This window comes from Lissotriton vulgaris, chromosome 5 (assembly GCF_964263255.1).
Source record: "Lissotriton vulgaris chromosome 5, aLisVul1.2, whole genome shotgun sequence".
In the NCBI taxonomy this organism is placed as follows: domain Eukaryota; kingdom Metazoa; phylum Chordata; class Amphibia; order Caudata; family Salamandridae; genus Lissotriton; species Lissotriton vulgaris.
The window spans coordinates 275,648,617-275,663,359 of record NC_141693.1 but is presented as its reverse complement, the minus strand read 5'-3'; the positions used below and the strand labels follow the sequence as shown (position 1 = coordinate 275,663,359).

Here is a 14,743-nt window from a genome sequence, read left to right as displayed (position 1 = left end):
GATAATTATACCCACACAGGCTGTGGTCTGCTCCTCCATTTTGAACGGGGTTGACATTTTTTCATTGTGCCTTGCTGCCATTTTGCCCCAGTGCTCAGAGGCAAGGCATCATTGATACATCTTGGACAACTGGTTGTCCTTGTGACAAGAGACACAAAATAAATTCAATACAAGTCTCCTTTGTCTAATACTGACAACAAACTTACTGTCTCGCTCTTCCTCAGCATCCAATCTGAAAGCGCATAACATTGAAGATCAGCTGTCTTGTCCACAAATCCCTCCATGGACTCGGCCCTCACTATTTTGCCAATAAACTGATCAGGTGTAACCTTTCCAGAACCCTCCGATCTGCCAATAAACATCTTCTTATCCCTTTCAAGGTCCATACCACCAGGAATGGCGGAAGATCCTTTTCCTATCTTGCACCCACCCTATGGAACTCACTCCCTCTTCATCTACGTACTGAGACCGATCACAGCAAGTTCTGTAAGGCTCTCAAAACCTGGCTGTTCTGAGTTCATTCTTCTCATTCTGCTCCTTCCCTCCTTTTCTCCATCGTTCCTGTGACAGGCCAGCGCTTTGACACCTTCGGGTAAAATGTGCGCTTAACAAATCCCATAACTGCTTAACAGTAATAGCAGTAGGACCTCTTGGGCAGAAGAATGACAAACCCAATGAGCTCAGTCAGATGGTCCGCGCCTTTGTCACCTTTTGTCAGCCCCGCCCCCTTGTAGGTCAACTGGTCATTCATTGTCTGGGAAGCTATTGGCTGCATGTATACACTTCAGAGTAGAATGCCCTGCGTCTGCGTATTTTTTTTCTCTGAGACCCTCTATCGGCCTAACGAAAGAGAGGGCAGGGCTGTCCTATTGCATTATAAATCTTTCCTGAGCTTTTAAAAGAAAGAAACATATGCAGAAGCCCAAAGTTTTTGTTAATAACCTCCTGCTTCAAAATGCTAGGATTCTCTAACACCAGGGCTCCTTGCCTTAAATACACTTCATGGCTGTTTCTTGTAACACCTTAGACTTCCTGACTCTTTATCTTACACTTCCAAATTATTTCCCATCCTTGCTTTTTTCGTTCTTCACTGTTATCCTATCTTTGTCTTCCTCCTTCTTTCTCCGTTTTCTGCCTTTCTCTTTCCTTTTTTGAGTCAAATTCTGATGATGAAATATATAATGTAAGTCCTGGTCTCCATAAATGAGTGCTGGTGCACTGCACCTAAAACCACTGGCACATAGCACTGGGCTCTATTCATGTCATATGGTCAGTTGAGAATAGCTAACAACTATCACATTTAGTATGTGGCTACACTTTTCCATTGTATAAGAGCCAGCTACAGAGGTCTTGCCTGCCACAGTTCAGTGGGAATGGTGGCATTGAGCAGAGCTTATTGGCCATTCGGGCTGGACTGTTCCTATTGGAGCAAGGACAGGACTGATTTGAATATGGATGGGTCTAATCTGAGGTGGCATGGTGGGCAAAAGAATGATGGTTTGGCAGCCGTGGCGCGTGCAGGTAAGAGCTGTGGGGCCGGGTGGGGGCGGGGGGATTTCGATGGACGAGGTAAAATAAAATAATTAATCTTCCCTCGTCATCGTCCTTCGAAATCCCCCCACCCAGCCCCTCCGCTCCACCCCTCTTACCTGCACAGGCCGCGGCTGTGGGTTGGAATGCTACCCCAAGTGATTGCCAGTGGCTAGAATTATTGCAGGCATTCTCCCATCACCTTTTGTGTGTTCGACATAGATATTCAACATTTTGTGTAACATGTTATATTGTATTACATTATATGTATTGTATCGTATTCTATTCTATTGTATTATAATATATTATAGATTAGGTCTTCTCTGTATCTTATCCATCTGTCCCATACTCTGGAGAGCTTTTGAGGGCAACTACAAGCCTTTTTGATTGGCTTCTCTCTGATGCAACACAGCTCCATACATGCTCTGTACCCAGAACCTGTTATAGGGTCAGTCTCCTACCAGTGTTGGGAAATATCTTGTTTGGCCATCACAAGACCTAATCAGAAAATTAACTATTCCCTATCCAATAGCGCCCTCCATCGCAAGTCGTCATAACGACTTGCGTTGTAAAGGCAGCGTCGTAATAGCAGCGCGGGGTAATGCCCGCGTTGTTAAGGATGTTTCCCAATCTAGTTAGCGTCCTCTCTGCATATGTGTAACCTTAATCTTCCACTAAGCCCAGTAAGGATATTTCAGTGGTCAAATCGAGTGGCCGACCCTATGCAGTGCCAAGCACCTCTCGAACGGAGTGTCAAAAGGGGTGAAGCACACTACAGCCTCATTTAGGATCCCACAGCCTGGTACTTTATCACAAAGGGAGGTTTTCCCAAGCTTGGCAGGTAGGTGCTAGCAAGCAGATAGATGGCTAAGGCACAGTCGCCTTCACCTCATCATTCTTCCAACAAATAAAAAAAGAATAGGCAGAGCGGTGGCTAACACCTGCAGGGTGAAGAGTGTATCCACCCCGTCACCAGGGACAGATCATCATCAGTTGAATGTCCCACACTGTACGCCCCCATCCATTCACAGTCCTAAGGCAGGGTGCACTATATTCCAGATGAGGGTCTTTATTGAGGGGACTCTGACAAGTGATGCTGTCCAATGCTTGGCCTTCCCTCTGCAGGGAAGAAGACGGAGCTCACCTCTCTGGACGTGCAAGCTATGCTGCCGGAAAATCTGAGGAACTTTTACCGGTATCCAGGGTCACTGACCACGCCGCCATGTACAGAAAACGTCATCTGGACGGTGTTTGATGAGCCTATTGTCCTCTCGCATACTCAGGTATAGTCAATAATTGACCAATTATTGTGAACTGAAGGGCCATTTAAAAAAAATACATGCAGAAATAAATCTGCTATGTGCACAAAAACCATGCAGCACGTAAACATAGCACAACTAAACGGGTACCACACAAACCCATCATTAAAATAGGAACATGGCATAAATATTAAAATGTGTGTATTTAGTGTCACCGTAGGACTGTCACACATTATATTGTGTGCACATAGTATTACCATTGGACTTGCACATACAACTCTATATATACACTCAGACTCAGCAGTGCAATAGATCTATCAACAATACTGTGTACAGAAAGTATCACCATACAGCTATTTCATATTAGCAATTTTGTGGTAGTGTTCACATATACTATCACTAATAAAATGCTGCCTTCATACTACACTGTGTACACCCAGCATCACCACAGGCCTGCACAGAGATTTACAATAGGGCAGGCACACACCGAAGCAGTGAACAGTATTGTGTTTTCGGAGAGGTACTGGTGGGCACAGTTTAGGTACAAGTGCATGGATTGGATACTGCAGTGGGGTGCCTGACTTAACACTAACCATTTACAAACCTTGTTGTCAATGACCCTCGTCATTTATTGACCATACATTAAAACTCCCTCACTGCGCACTGATTATTTCACTCTGATGTTCTTTAAAATAAATGATTTCACACGTTACCCTACCATTGCTAAGAGGTCAAACCGCAGCACCACCCCTAAAGTTATCTTTTATCCAAAGCCAATTTTTACCTCTGTTCACTGTACTTTAAATATGGCGTATGTCATAGTTGATCTAAAAAATTCTGCGGAGAATCTCCAAATCCACTGTAAAGATATATATAATTTATACTCCGCTTAGATTAGTGTGACTGCTCTGGTGCACTTTGTGAGGTTCCATTGGCTGCATTCTGTACCACAAGTCCTTTTGGTGAGATCATCCAAGCACCTAATGAAGTATCTTTAAGTCCAAGATTATTGCAGTCATCTCTGTGTGGTCAGCCCCAAGTCACTGTCAATTAATCTTTCAGTTAGGTTCACTTTTGACTTGTCATTACTGGAGGCCAGGCTATTCATACCATTATCATAGGACTGATTAATTGTGAACATTTTCTTTCCATAGATTAATTTGCTTGAAAACTCACTACTGGATTATAACAACCAAACCCTGAGGAATGACTACCGCCACGCCCAGCCGCTGAATGACAGAGTCGTTCAGTCAACATTTTCACCCAAACTTGCCAAAGGTAAGAAGGATCTCTTAATAGCTTCACTTGCGATATCTCTCAAAGCAGGAACCTGTTCTACACTCCAAAGAGTTTTCTACACTTGGGAAAAGAGGAGCAGGGTGTGCCTGCCCTCTGATAAGGAACCTGCAGTCCCACAGAAGTTCTTGCAATCTGAGGGTGACAAATGAATCTCAGGATGATAAATGGTTTCCGGTAAACCAAATATGCCTTCAGTCTCTGATTGGGTATCATGCCTTCATTGAGAGGTTTCCTCCACTCCGAGGGGAGGTATTGACTGAAGAGCGACTCAGGCACACAAATATTGCGCCTGCACTCCAAGAGGTTTCCAGAGTTGGTTGTTGCTTGCTGGATAGTGTTCCTTCGCACTAGTGCAGTTTCTTAGCAAGTGCACTGCGAGGAAGATATTGAAGCGTAGGGATGAGGGCAGTTTGCTTGTTTACCAAGCAAAGTGGTAGGGGGTGATTGTTAGAAATGGGTGTCTTTAGTTGGCATAGGCTTGCATCATTGTCCAAGTAGGGACCCTTCTTCCAAGTCAGGATAAGGGAGTTACACTCCTAAAATACCCCTGCTCACCCCCTTGGTAAATTGGCATGAGCAGTCAAGCTTATTCTAGAGGCAGTGTGTAAAGCATTTGCACATAACCAACAGTAATGCAGTATAAGCCCTACTCAAGACAAGAGCAAAAATGATAAAAATCCACAATACAGTACCTAGAAATCTTTAGCTATCAAATTAACCTTGAAAAACTGTTTGTTGAATTCTGGGGCTATCACAACGTTGTGAACAAACAAATCCAAACAGTTCTAGCTGACCCCGGTGTCGCAGGCCAACTATGGTGTCGGGAAGTCCCGCAAACAGTAACTTTTAGAAATGCAGGGCGTCGGCGACCTCTCGTTGAGCTTCCGAAAGCACGGCGTCTGCCGGGGCCAGTTCCGTAGGTCGGTGCAGGAGTCGTTGGGGCCCTTGAAGTCACATGCATTGCAGATCGAACTCCTTTCTGTTGAAGTCAGGAGTGCTGGCGTCGGGTGCTGCAGTGCGAAGTGCAGTGGTGTGGTGTGCGGTACCCTCAGGTTGCGCTGCGAGCAGCGGCTCTGTGGCGGTGTCAGATGGCGTCATTGGTGAGACCAGGGTTGCGCTACGAAGTAAATGCGGTGCTCGTCGTGGTGCTGGCAGGTTGTGTTGCAAGCAGTGTCGTCGTCGTTGCTTAAGCGTTGTCATCGGTTGACGAACTGGAGTCGATGGGGTCAGTAGGCCAAGGCTGCGGTGCGGGATGAGGGCGGTGCATCGTGTAACTTTATGAGCGGTGACCTCGAATCACGGTGCAAGCAGCGGCATAGGTTTCAGCGTGGAGTGGCAGCGTCGGGGAGGCCAAAGCATTGTTGAGAAGCGAGGCGGTGCAGAGTGCGGTGCCCACAGGATGCAGTGCAAGCAGCGGCTCGGTGGCGGCATCAGCAGGCATCATCGGTGAGACCAGCGTCGTGGTGCTGCACTGCGGCAGTACCCTCTGCAGTGCCTTCAGGAAATGGAGTCTGCAACGGCGTCGTAGACGGCGTCGGGTTGCTTTTTCATCTGTTGCTGCACAAAACACACATATCCCAGTGCTGAGGGCAGAAAAGCTTGAAGTCTTTGCTGTTCCTGAGACATCTTGAACAGGGGGCAAGCTCTACCTCAAGCCTTTGGAGAAACTCACAAAAGTAGATTGCAGAACGTTCTACCCAAGACAGAAGCAGCCACTGCAGGCCAACACAGCAAAGCACACAGCAAAGTGGTAGTTCCTCTTCACAGCTTCTCCAGCGCTTCTACTTGGCAGTCTTTTTGGTCCAAAAGAGTTCTAAAGTTCTGGGGTCCAGGCCCCAATATTTATACCACCAAATCCTTTGTTCTCTGAAAGCAGAGAGTGTCTGTACCTAGCATAAACCAGTTCTGTCCTCTCTGGTTAGCTTCCTGGCAGGAGGTGGAGACAGCATTGTCCAAGGCAGACAGGACCTATTCAGGTGCAAGGGAAATATCCTCCCACCACTCTAAATGCAGACTGGGCCTATTCAGGTGCTAGTGAAAACTCCTCCCACAACTCTGAATGCAGCCCAGGACCATTCAGCCCAGCCCTGTCATTCAGGAAAGGCAGAAAAGACATCAACCCCTCCCGCTGGCTGTCTCAGAGAATGCACCTCCCCAATCCCTGTCACTCCAAAGTCAGAAAGTCAATACACATCCTAGCAGAGGCACACAAGATAGCTAAGAAAGAAAATACCTACCTTCTAAAAGTGGTATTTCCAAACGCAGATTGTAAAAATCACCTTTACTAAAAGATGCATCTTTAGATTCTGAAATCAGGCATACTAAACTTTATTTTTCTATCTGGTCCCAATGGGAAGTTATATTTATAAGATGTTATAAATTAACTTCCGTGCTTTCCTATGGGCCAGATAGCCTTTCAATAGTGAAAAACGAAATTGGCAGTATTTCGCTATCAGGACATGCCACACACATCAGGGAATGTCCTACCTTTCACAAACACTTCACCCTGCTCACAGGGGTACCGACCATAGGGGTGACTTACATGTAAGAAAAAGGAAGGAAAGGGTAGGGCCTGGCAAGTGGTTGCACTTGCCAAGTCGACATGGCAGTTACAAACTGTGCACAGACTCTGAAGTGGCACGTCTGAGTTACCTTTTCAGGGCTAATCATGTGGGTGGCACAATCAGTGCTGCAGGCCCACTAGTAGCATTTGATTTACAAGCCCTGGCACGCTCAATTGACTGACAAGTAAATAAAATATGCCAAATCATGGAAACACGAATCCATAACACAATTTATACAGAGAGCATATGCAAAGTCAAAGTAAAAAAAACTGCTTTATTCTATTTTGATTAAAAAACCATAAAAGCACAGTAAAAAAGAACATGTCATATTATAAAAATTTACCATTAAAAGGTGCCTAAACGTTACAATAAATCATGATAATACAATAAAAACGAAGGAGCTCACATTAGATACATCAAACTTTTTTGCAGTAATGTAGAAGGATTATTATAAATCAATTCATTGAAATCCTATATCTGATTATAGCTTTTAAGAAAGACGACATAAGAAACATAATCAATTCATCCTCCAACATTTGTAACCTCAAAGTGCTGTTCTACATTGTTTGAGTCCCCACTTTCTCAAGATAGGAATTAAAAATCTTCTCCTTGGCAAATCATAAAATTTACAAAATAGTATGCAGTGTAACATTGATTGTGCAGAAAATCGTCACACGGGCATAATGACAAATTTCTTGACCAAGAGTTTACCTCTGGGAATGTAGCCAGTCTAAAAAAAGTCCCTCCACGAAAGCGTGTAAGTAGCATGCGTGAATAACAACTTTGCGTCTGTATCAAATATGGCTGAATCCCCTGTCCTTGGAGCATCAGATGATTCTCCATGACTGAGGTCTTACATTTCTCCAACAGCCAGCGTTTATTTTCTAGAAAAAGTAAGCAAGTTTCTTTCAACTTGTTCCTTGATACAGTTTCTAAGCAGCTTGGGGAATCAAAATATTCTGGGTAACCAATGTCATAAAATAATTTGTTTACATACATAATCCAGGAGATCCTTGTGACCCCCTGTAGATTAAGGCAATCCTTAATTATATCTCTATGAAAACCGGTCTCATCGGTGGACCATACCTTACGCCATAGGAGAAGGGGGTTAACTTTAATGAGAACCGATATATATGACAGACCTAGTTCTTTGTGACATACATAGGTAGAGGTGGACCCCGAGACAGCTAGGAGATAGCGCAAGAACGCATTTTCACAAAGTTGTATATTATGAATTTCTGCTATTCCCCAGATCTGTGCCCCGTTTATCGCTATGGAAACACAATTAGATTTATTTATATCCACCAGCACTGGAACTGGTCGTCCACCCAACTTATTAGCAAAATTGCGAACAGCACCTATTGCTCTTGAGAAAGCCAATTTTCTTGCATGTGCCGCCGATGACCAAGTGCCCGTTTTCTCAAAGTTAATGCCCGGATACCAGAATTTATCAATCGTGTCTATTTTCGTTTTTGAGATAAAAGTTTTACATGTTGTTGTTTTATTTGTAGTACAGCACATAGTGAACATTTTGCTTATGTTTATTTTAAGACCTCTGTCAATCATATAATTTGAGAATTTGGTGATCACTCTTTGGAGGCCTACTTGAGTCCGTGCCATAATTACTGCATCATCTGCATATAATAATATAGGGACTGGGGCGTTCCTAATCTGAGGGTAGTCCTGCTTATCCTGGACCAGGTGGGAGCCTACACTCTTTATATATAGATTAAACAAAAACGGGGCGAGTATCCATCCCTGTCTAACTCCTTTGTTTATGCTAAATTTGGATGTACATTCGCCCTGCTTCCCAAACCGCACCCTCACCCCAGCCCCCCGATATAGCTCCTTAATAAATATAAGTAAGTTAGAGTCCACACCTATTGTGACAGTGTGGCCCAGAGTTTGTCGTGATTTAAACAGTCAAATGCTGAACTCAGGTCGACAAATGTTAAGAACAACTTTTCCTTTTTGCTGTTACACACTTGGCTATAATCAACGCCGGGTTCAGTCCTTGTTCTGTCGTACCGAGTCCTGCCCTGAACCCATATTGAAACTTTGAGAGTATGCCCTTTTCTTCCACCCAGATTTGAAGTTTATTTAATATGACCCTCCCGGCAACTTTCATAAGCGAGTCCAATAAAGATATTGGGCGGTAGCACTTTGGTTCATTACGGTCACCCTTTCTAAAGATGGGGATCACTATGGCCTCTAGCCAGGTGGAAAAGAACCTATGTTTATTACAACTGTTCAGGACATTGGTTAAAAGTGGGGCCTATAGCTCAGTGTTAGATTTATATATATCCACTGGAGCATCTGCACTTTAGCACTGATCAGCAGTGGTAAAGTGCCCCGAATTCTAAAACCAACAACAGCAGGTCAGGAAAAAATAGGAGGAAGAAGCAAAAGGTTTGGGGATAACCCTGCAAAAAGGGTCATTTCCAACAGTGATCCTGTCCTTTCTGAGGGATTTTGACTGTCCTCCATTGTTTCCAGTCTCTGCCAAGAGGTTCCAGTCTTCACACAGTAATTGTGGTCTTTCTGTGTGGATCTATTGACTACAGAGCAGTTTTGGTCTTCCAGTGGTAATGCTACTCTCCACGAAATGGTTCCAGTTTCCCTATAGCTGTTTGCCCCCTTGTGAGGGGTTGATTTCCCTATGGTGTACTCTGTCTCACAGGGGTAGTGTTAATCGCCTGCAGATAGTCAGAGTGTTTTGGGGTGGTTCGATCTTCCTGAAGATGCTCACAACCTCGAAAGAATGCTCTCTATGCTCACAGCCGCCCCAGTGTGTAACTGATCAACCATAATGCCCTAAGTGTACCCTGGGTGGTTCACAACACCTCAGCTTACCTTTGGTCTCCCCAGGATTCAAATGTCTCAGCAAGTGCTCACTTTTCCCCGGTTGCGCCATGTAGTTTGTCTTCTAAGAGTATGTCCAATGGTTGTTTCTGTTCCCTGGGGTGGTCTCAGGCCCCACATTGTGCTTACAGTGTGACCAGGGTGTTCACGCTCTTCCTGCTCTCACTCTTCTCCTGGTGGGTGGTCTCCCCATGGAGATTCCACTCCCTGACAAGGTTTTGGGTCTAGCATCAAAGACAATAATATCCACTTGCATTTACATTGACTACACGAAAGCGACTGCTGACATTTGTCAATGTAAGCATACACAATGAAGTACAGATTTACTATTCTTTACCCTACAACTAATTCCCGATATGTTGGTGAGCAATATTATGCAGTTTGTATAAGTGCAGATTGATAGGAAAAAAACCTCAATATTTTTGTAGAACATCCCTAACAAGGTCTCGTTCTCGTCTATATTTCTGGATGTTCTTGAAACACTGTGTAAGTGAGTGTACTCACAAAACTCTATAAGTGCTCACTGTGTTTACAAAGTGTGACTTTATTTCTCATTTGTTTTACATCTTTAGAACAATGCAGTCCTGAAGTGATTGGTATGAAACTTGGTGTCATAGAGTCTGAGATCCTGGAGATGAGGAGGCAACTGATAGGACCAGGAGGCAGGAGCCTTGATGGCCTGAGAGGTAAGAAAAGTGATACCCTCTAATCCCCGCACACCAAGGTCTCCCATACTTTGAGACCTGGTCTGAAAATGATACAGGTGGGGTTCATGACAGAGGAGGTGCTGAGGGGTAAGAGGAAGATTAGACTTTGTGTTGATTGAAGAGGCATTATTGTGACAGGTGGCAGATGGTACGAAGAGAGTAAGCGGCAGAGGAAATATTTTTGAAGTAAACATTGTGGAGCATTACATGAGTTTGATGAGGAAGAATACAGACACTCGTATGGGAGTGGTGAATAGGCTAATTAGCACTGGTGTCTTTGATGGGATGTGGTATAGGGGATTTGGTCTAATTGGTGGTGAAGAAAACATTGGTCCAGTTGTCGTGAAGCAAACATTAGAGACACAATGGTATGGGAGACACAGATGTTAAGGTTGTAGAGGGCATTGAGGTGGTATTTAAATTTGTTTAGCCAGAGCCATTTTTCTTCTGGGGCTTCATGCACTTCGTCTGTGGGTGAATTTGAAGATAGGTAGAACCTCTGAGCCTGATTCAACCTCCCACAAGGAATATTGTCCACTGGACAATCAAAATTGGCCTCTCACCTAGCTTGCATCATTCTGGCACTTAACATGCCCATAGCCCCACCCACTCCCATTCTCTAGGATGAGCGGGGTTAGTGCTACTTAACCCCAGAGTAAAGAACTGCAGTGAGGGTTCCTCCATTGTGAGATCATGGCTCTTACCCTGAACCATGATAGTATGTCCATTTTCTGCAGGAATCAGAGTAGGGAGAAGATAGCCACATTGACAACAGACCACAAACATTGTCATCCATCCCTAGTTTCAAAAGTTGGATTAAATGAAAGAACCTGTGAAAGAGAAGCCAGAAAGTGAATGGAGAAATGAAACTACATTATGACATCTTATTTTTTCACATTGCCTTGGTAACCGGGGGCCGTTTTCACAGCAGCCATTCCTATTTTGGGGCGGTAGGTGGGAGCGGTAAAGGAGACACTGATGAGCGAGGGGAAGAGAAGGCTGGACAGGGGACGTTGAATGAGATCTTGGTGAAGGGGTGTGTAGAGAGGTCCGTAGAGTTTGTGCTGGGGGAAAGTGGTGAAAGATCTAGTCAAGGAGACACTGGGGGAGGGTGTAGTGGCGATAAAGTGTTGAGAACAGTTGTAGAGGACACCTTTAGATGGAGTGGCTTTTATGGGAATGGTGATGGAGGGAGCGATGGTGAAGAAGTGCAGTAGAGTGTGGGAGAAGGTGTGATGGCTAACATCATTTAGATGGAAGAAAATGTAGTGTGAGTGACCCTGAGAAGGGAGGTAGAGCGATTCAGTGACCACTATGGAGTCCGTTCCCTGTACACTACTTCCATGGATGTGGATCAAGTCTCTTTTCCTGTGCCTTTGTTCTTCATGTCTAATCTTTCCAGGTAGAAAAAAGTGGTCTCCTGCCCTCCCTGTTTCTTCCTAACAGGGCTATGGATAAAAGCTGGCTCTCCAGTCCTTTATAGGTGCTTAAGGAGACATCAGCCTTCTCCTTTCACATACTGTAAACAATGTCTAAGTGACTCCTGTTCCTTCCTTTCTTCTAGGTGTGTGGATGGTGGCCTACCCATCGTTCTATTTCTCCACTGAACACACAGCGAGCTATGTAGAGCTGCGGCCACAAAAAGACATGGTCCTGCAAGCCTTCACTCTCTGCTTTTGGGTCCGGACCAACAACCAAGGCACAAAAACCATCTTCTCCTATAGCACGCGCCACAGGGACAATGAGTTAGTGGTGACAGTGGGTTCCGATGTGGGTCTGTGGGTGGGAGGGCACTTTATAGATTTCCCGGTGCACCACAAATCGGAGGACTGGGTGCATAACTGTCTGCGGTGGGACTCAGCCACCGGTGTTGCCGAGCTCTGGACCAATGGCTTGATGATCAAAGAGAAAGGCCTGCAGAAGGGCTATGTTGTAAAGTCAGGAGGTGTCATTGTGCTTGGTAAAGACCGTGATGATCTTCTTGGCATTTTCTCCAATGGATTTGTGGGCTCGATGAGCCGCATCCATCTTTGGAGCCATGCCCTAGCCACAGCCGATATCATGATGCTCACCCAGTGTCGACTTGCCAGTACCAAGGGGGACCTCATCTCCTGGGGCGAGACCCCCATGACCATGTCTGGGGGGGTGATCCTTGAGGTGGATACCAGCTGCCGGTGAGGCTCTTCAGCAGTCGAGTTCAAGAGGTGGTGGGAGTGCTGGACAGACAAACCATCCTTAGGGCAAAGGCGACAGAAGAGGGGCTCCCATGCAGAATTTGTCTGGTTTGAAAGAACCTATATTGGCATTTCACGATATGACCTTGCTTTTGCACAGACTGCAAGCATCACACCTAGGATTTAACCATTTTGTCAGAATTGTGCTCCTTCTTTGGTTCCCCCCAGCCCTCAAGCTGACTGCTTTTTGTCCCAGTTACCCCTTCCCCAGGAATTGTCAGTTGTTTGTCCGAAAGCAGAACCAGTTGCTCCACGTTTAATGTGTGGTTGCTCCATGAATTACCTTATCTTTTTTTTACCCATATTTTGGTGCTAGAGCCCTTTTGTTGCCCCACGAGATATGCTTTTCCTGATTATCATTGTATCCCATTGAGTTGCCATGTTTTAGGCTGTATCGCTTTTTGCCCATACATACCTAATTCTTTGGACCTCAGTTATCCCTAAATTAAAAAAACAATAAGCTGTCCTTCTCCCTGTAGCCGTCAGTGGCACGGAGACTCAGCCAGGCTAGATTGGCATCCTGTATGCAAACGGGGCATGCATTAACCGGTTGACATACATTGTGGAAAATATTTCTGTAGGGAGGAAATAGATTAAAACTTCAGACTTTTAGCTTTAAAAGAAGAAATGTACCTCCGATTGAAAAAGCAGGGTCCTCTTTCTGTTGCCTGACTCTGTAGCAGTTCATCTTGTTCTTTTTTAGTTCACCTGCCTGATCTGTCGTTGTTATTTTTTGGGACCCTCTGCCTGTTTTGTCTTTGATACTTTAGTTTGCTTTAATGTGGTGTTATTCCTGCCAATGGATGGCTACCATATTGTTGATCGTTTTACGTTTTATCCATGTTTTTTTCTGTTCTGTTCTTTATTCATTGTTCACTTTAAATGTATTAATTGAATTCCAATGTCCCTTTCATATCAAACCCCACTTATTCCATGCATCAAAGAGGGAAGTGTACAAAAACTGGGACATTTCAAGGGGGCCCTGTGGATTTCAGTTTGCTGAGAAACCAGCACGTCCCAATCTGTTTTTTAATGATTGTTTGCACTTTGGAGACACGTAAATCTGTTTTTTTTCTAATGAATTTATTAAGTAGAAAATGTGAAACGTAATCAAAAGAATAAATGTAAACATATAGATGGATATTAGATGCATTATATTTACACTAAATAATTTTCCTTCAAATTATTTTCCTTGACTTTTTATTGTTTAAACATGCACGGATTTGTGAAATGAAATCTTGGATGCAAGCTTTTATTCATACAAGGAGCAACTGGACTACTTTTATGCCCACATGCACGCCGTCCACGCCTCTTCCTGTCCTGATAAATTTGCCCTCAAAAGGTTTAGGGCCAGATGTAGGTGCCCTAATACCGGTCGGTAACGGCCGAATTCGGCCGTTACCGACTGGTATTTGGGTTTCCAGATGTGGGGGGCCTATATTTTACCGATTCTGTAAAGTTACCGAATCGGTAAATTTACAGAATCGGTAAAATACCGAATCGGTATATTTACCGATTCGGAAAAAACATATGTAGGTGGCACTCCTAAGAGTGCCACAGGCCCTTATAAATCGGTATTTTACCACCCAATCCTATTGGGTGGTAAAATACCGAAATCAGGTGTGCATGCACATCTGTGCATGCACACCTGTGCACTGTGACACACAGACATGCCCTTAGGGCATGTCTGTGTGCCACATTGCACACAAGTCCAGAATTGGGGTGCTAGAGGGTGTCAAAGTGACACCCCCTGCACCCTTGCAGGATTCGGAATTTACCGATTCTGTAAATACCGAATCTGTATTTCACATTGATTCCTATGGGCTTCAAGGCCCATAGGAATCAATGGGAAATACAGAATCGGTATTTACAGAATCTGTAAATACCGACTCTGACAGATTCGGTAATTTTTTACCTACATCTGCCTCCTTTCAATTTACCGACTTTTAAATACCGAATCGGTATGACTCGGTATTTAAAAGTCGGTAAATCGGATTTACCTACATCTGGCCCCTAGTGTGTGGTGTTCAAAAGTGACTTAGGAAGGTGTGTTGAGCAAATCGCATTATTCTGAACTTCGGGGATTTAGAATCCATTTTGCAGAGGGTGGTGTGTGTTCCCCTTCACCTACTGGGAAGATGGAACTGACATGGGGTATGCCAAAGTGCTGTCATGATCTGTGGATTAGGCTAACCTGGCTGCACTTAGGTGGCACTCAAGCACAATATCTTGAACTTTTTAGGACTGTGTTCATTCAGGGAAAGGACAGGCTGGCATTGCTCCTGGAA

At 44.5% G+C, this 14,743-nt stretch overlaps 1 protein-coding gene across 1 annotated transcript in view; it reads left to right on the top strand.

Moving 5' to 3' along the window:
• Positions 1-13,638, top strand: part of CA6 (carbonic anhydrase 6) — a 69,391-nt gene extending 55,753 nt beyond the window's left edge. Inside the window, exons 6-9 of the mRNA XM_086921401.1 lie at positions 2,656-2,813; positions 3,944-4,067; positions 10,087-10,200; positions 11,786-13,638. Coding sequence (XP_086777527.1) covers positions 2,656-2,813; positions 3,944-4,067; positions 10,087-10,200; positions 11,786-12,399 — 1,010 coding nt within the window. The 3' untranslated portion in view covers positions 12,400-13,638. The remainder of the gene's footprint in view (positions 1-2,655; positions 2,814-3,943; positions 4,068-10,086; positions 10,201-11,785) is intronic.
• The last annotated feature ends 1,105 nt before the right edge of the window (positions 13,639-14,743 follow it).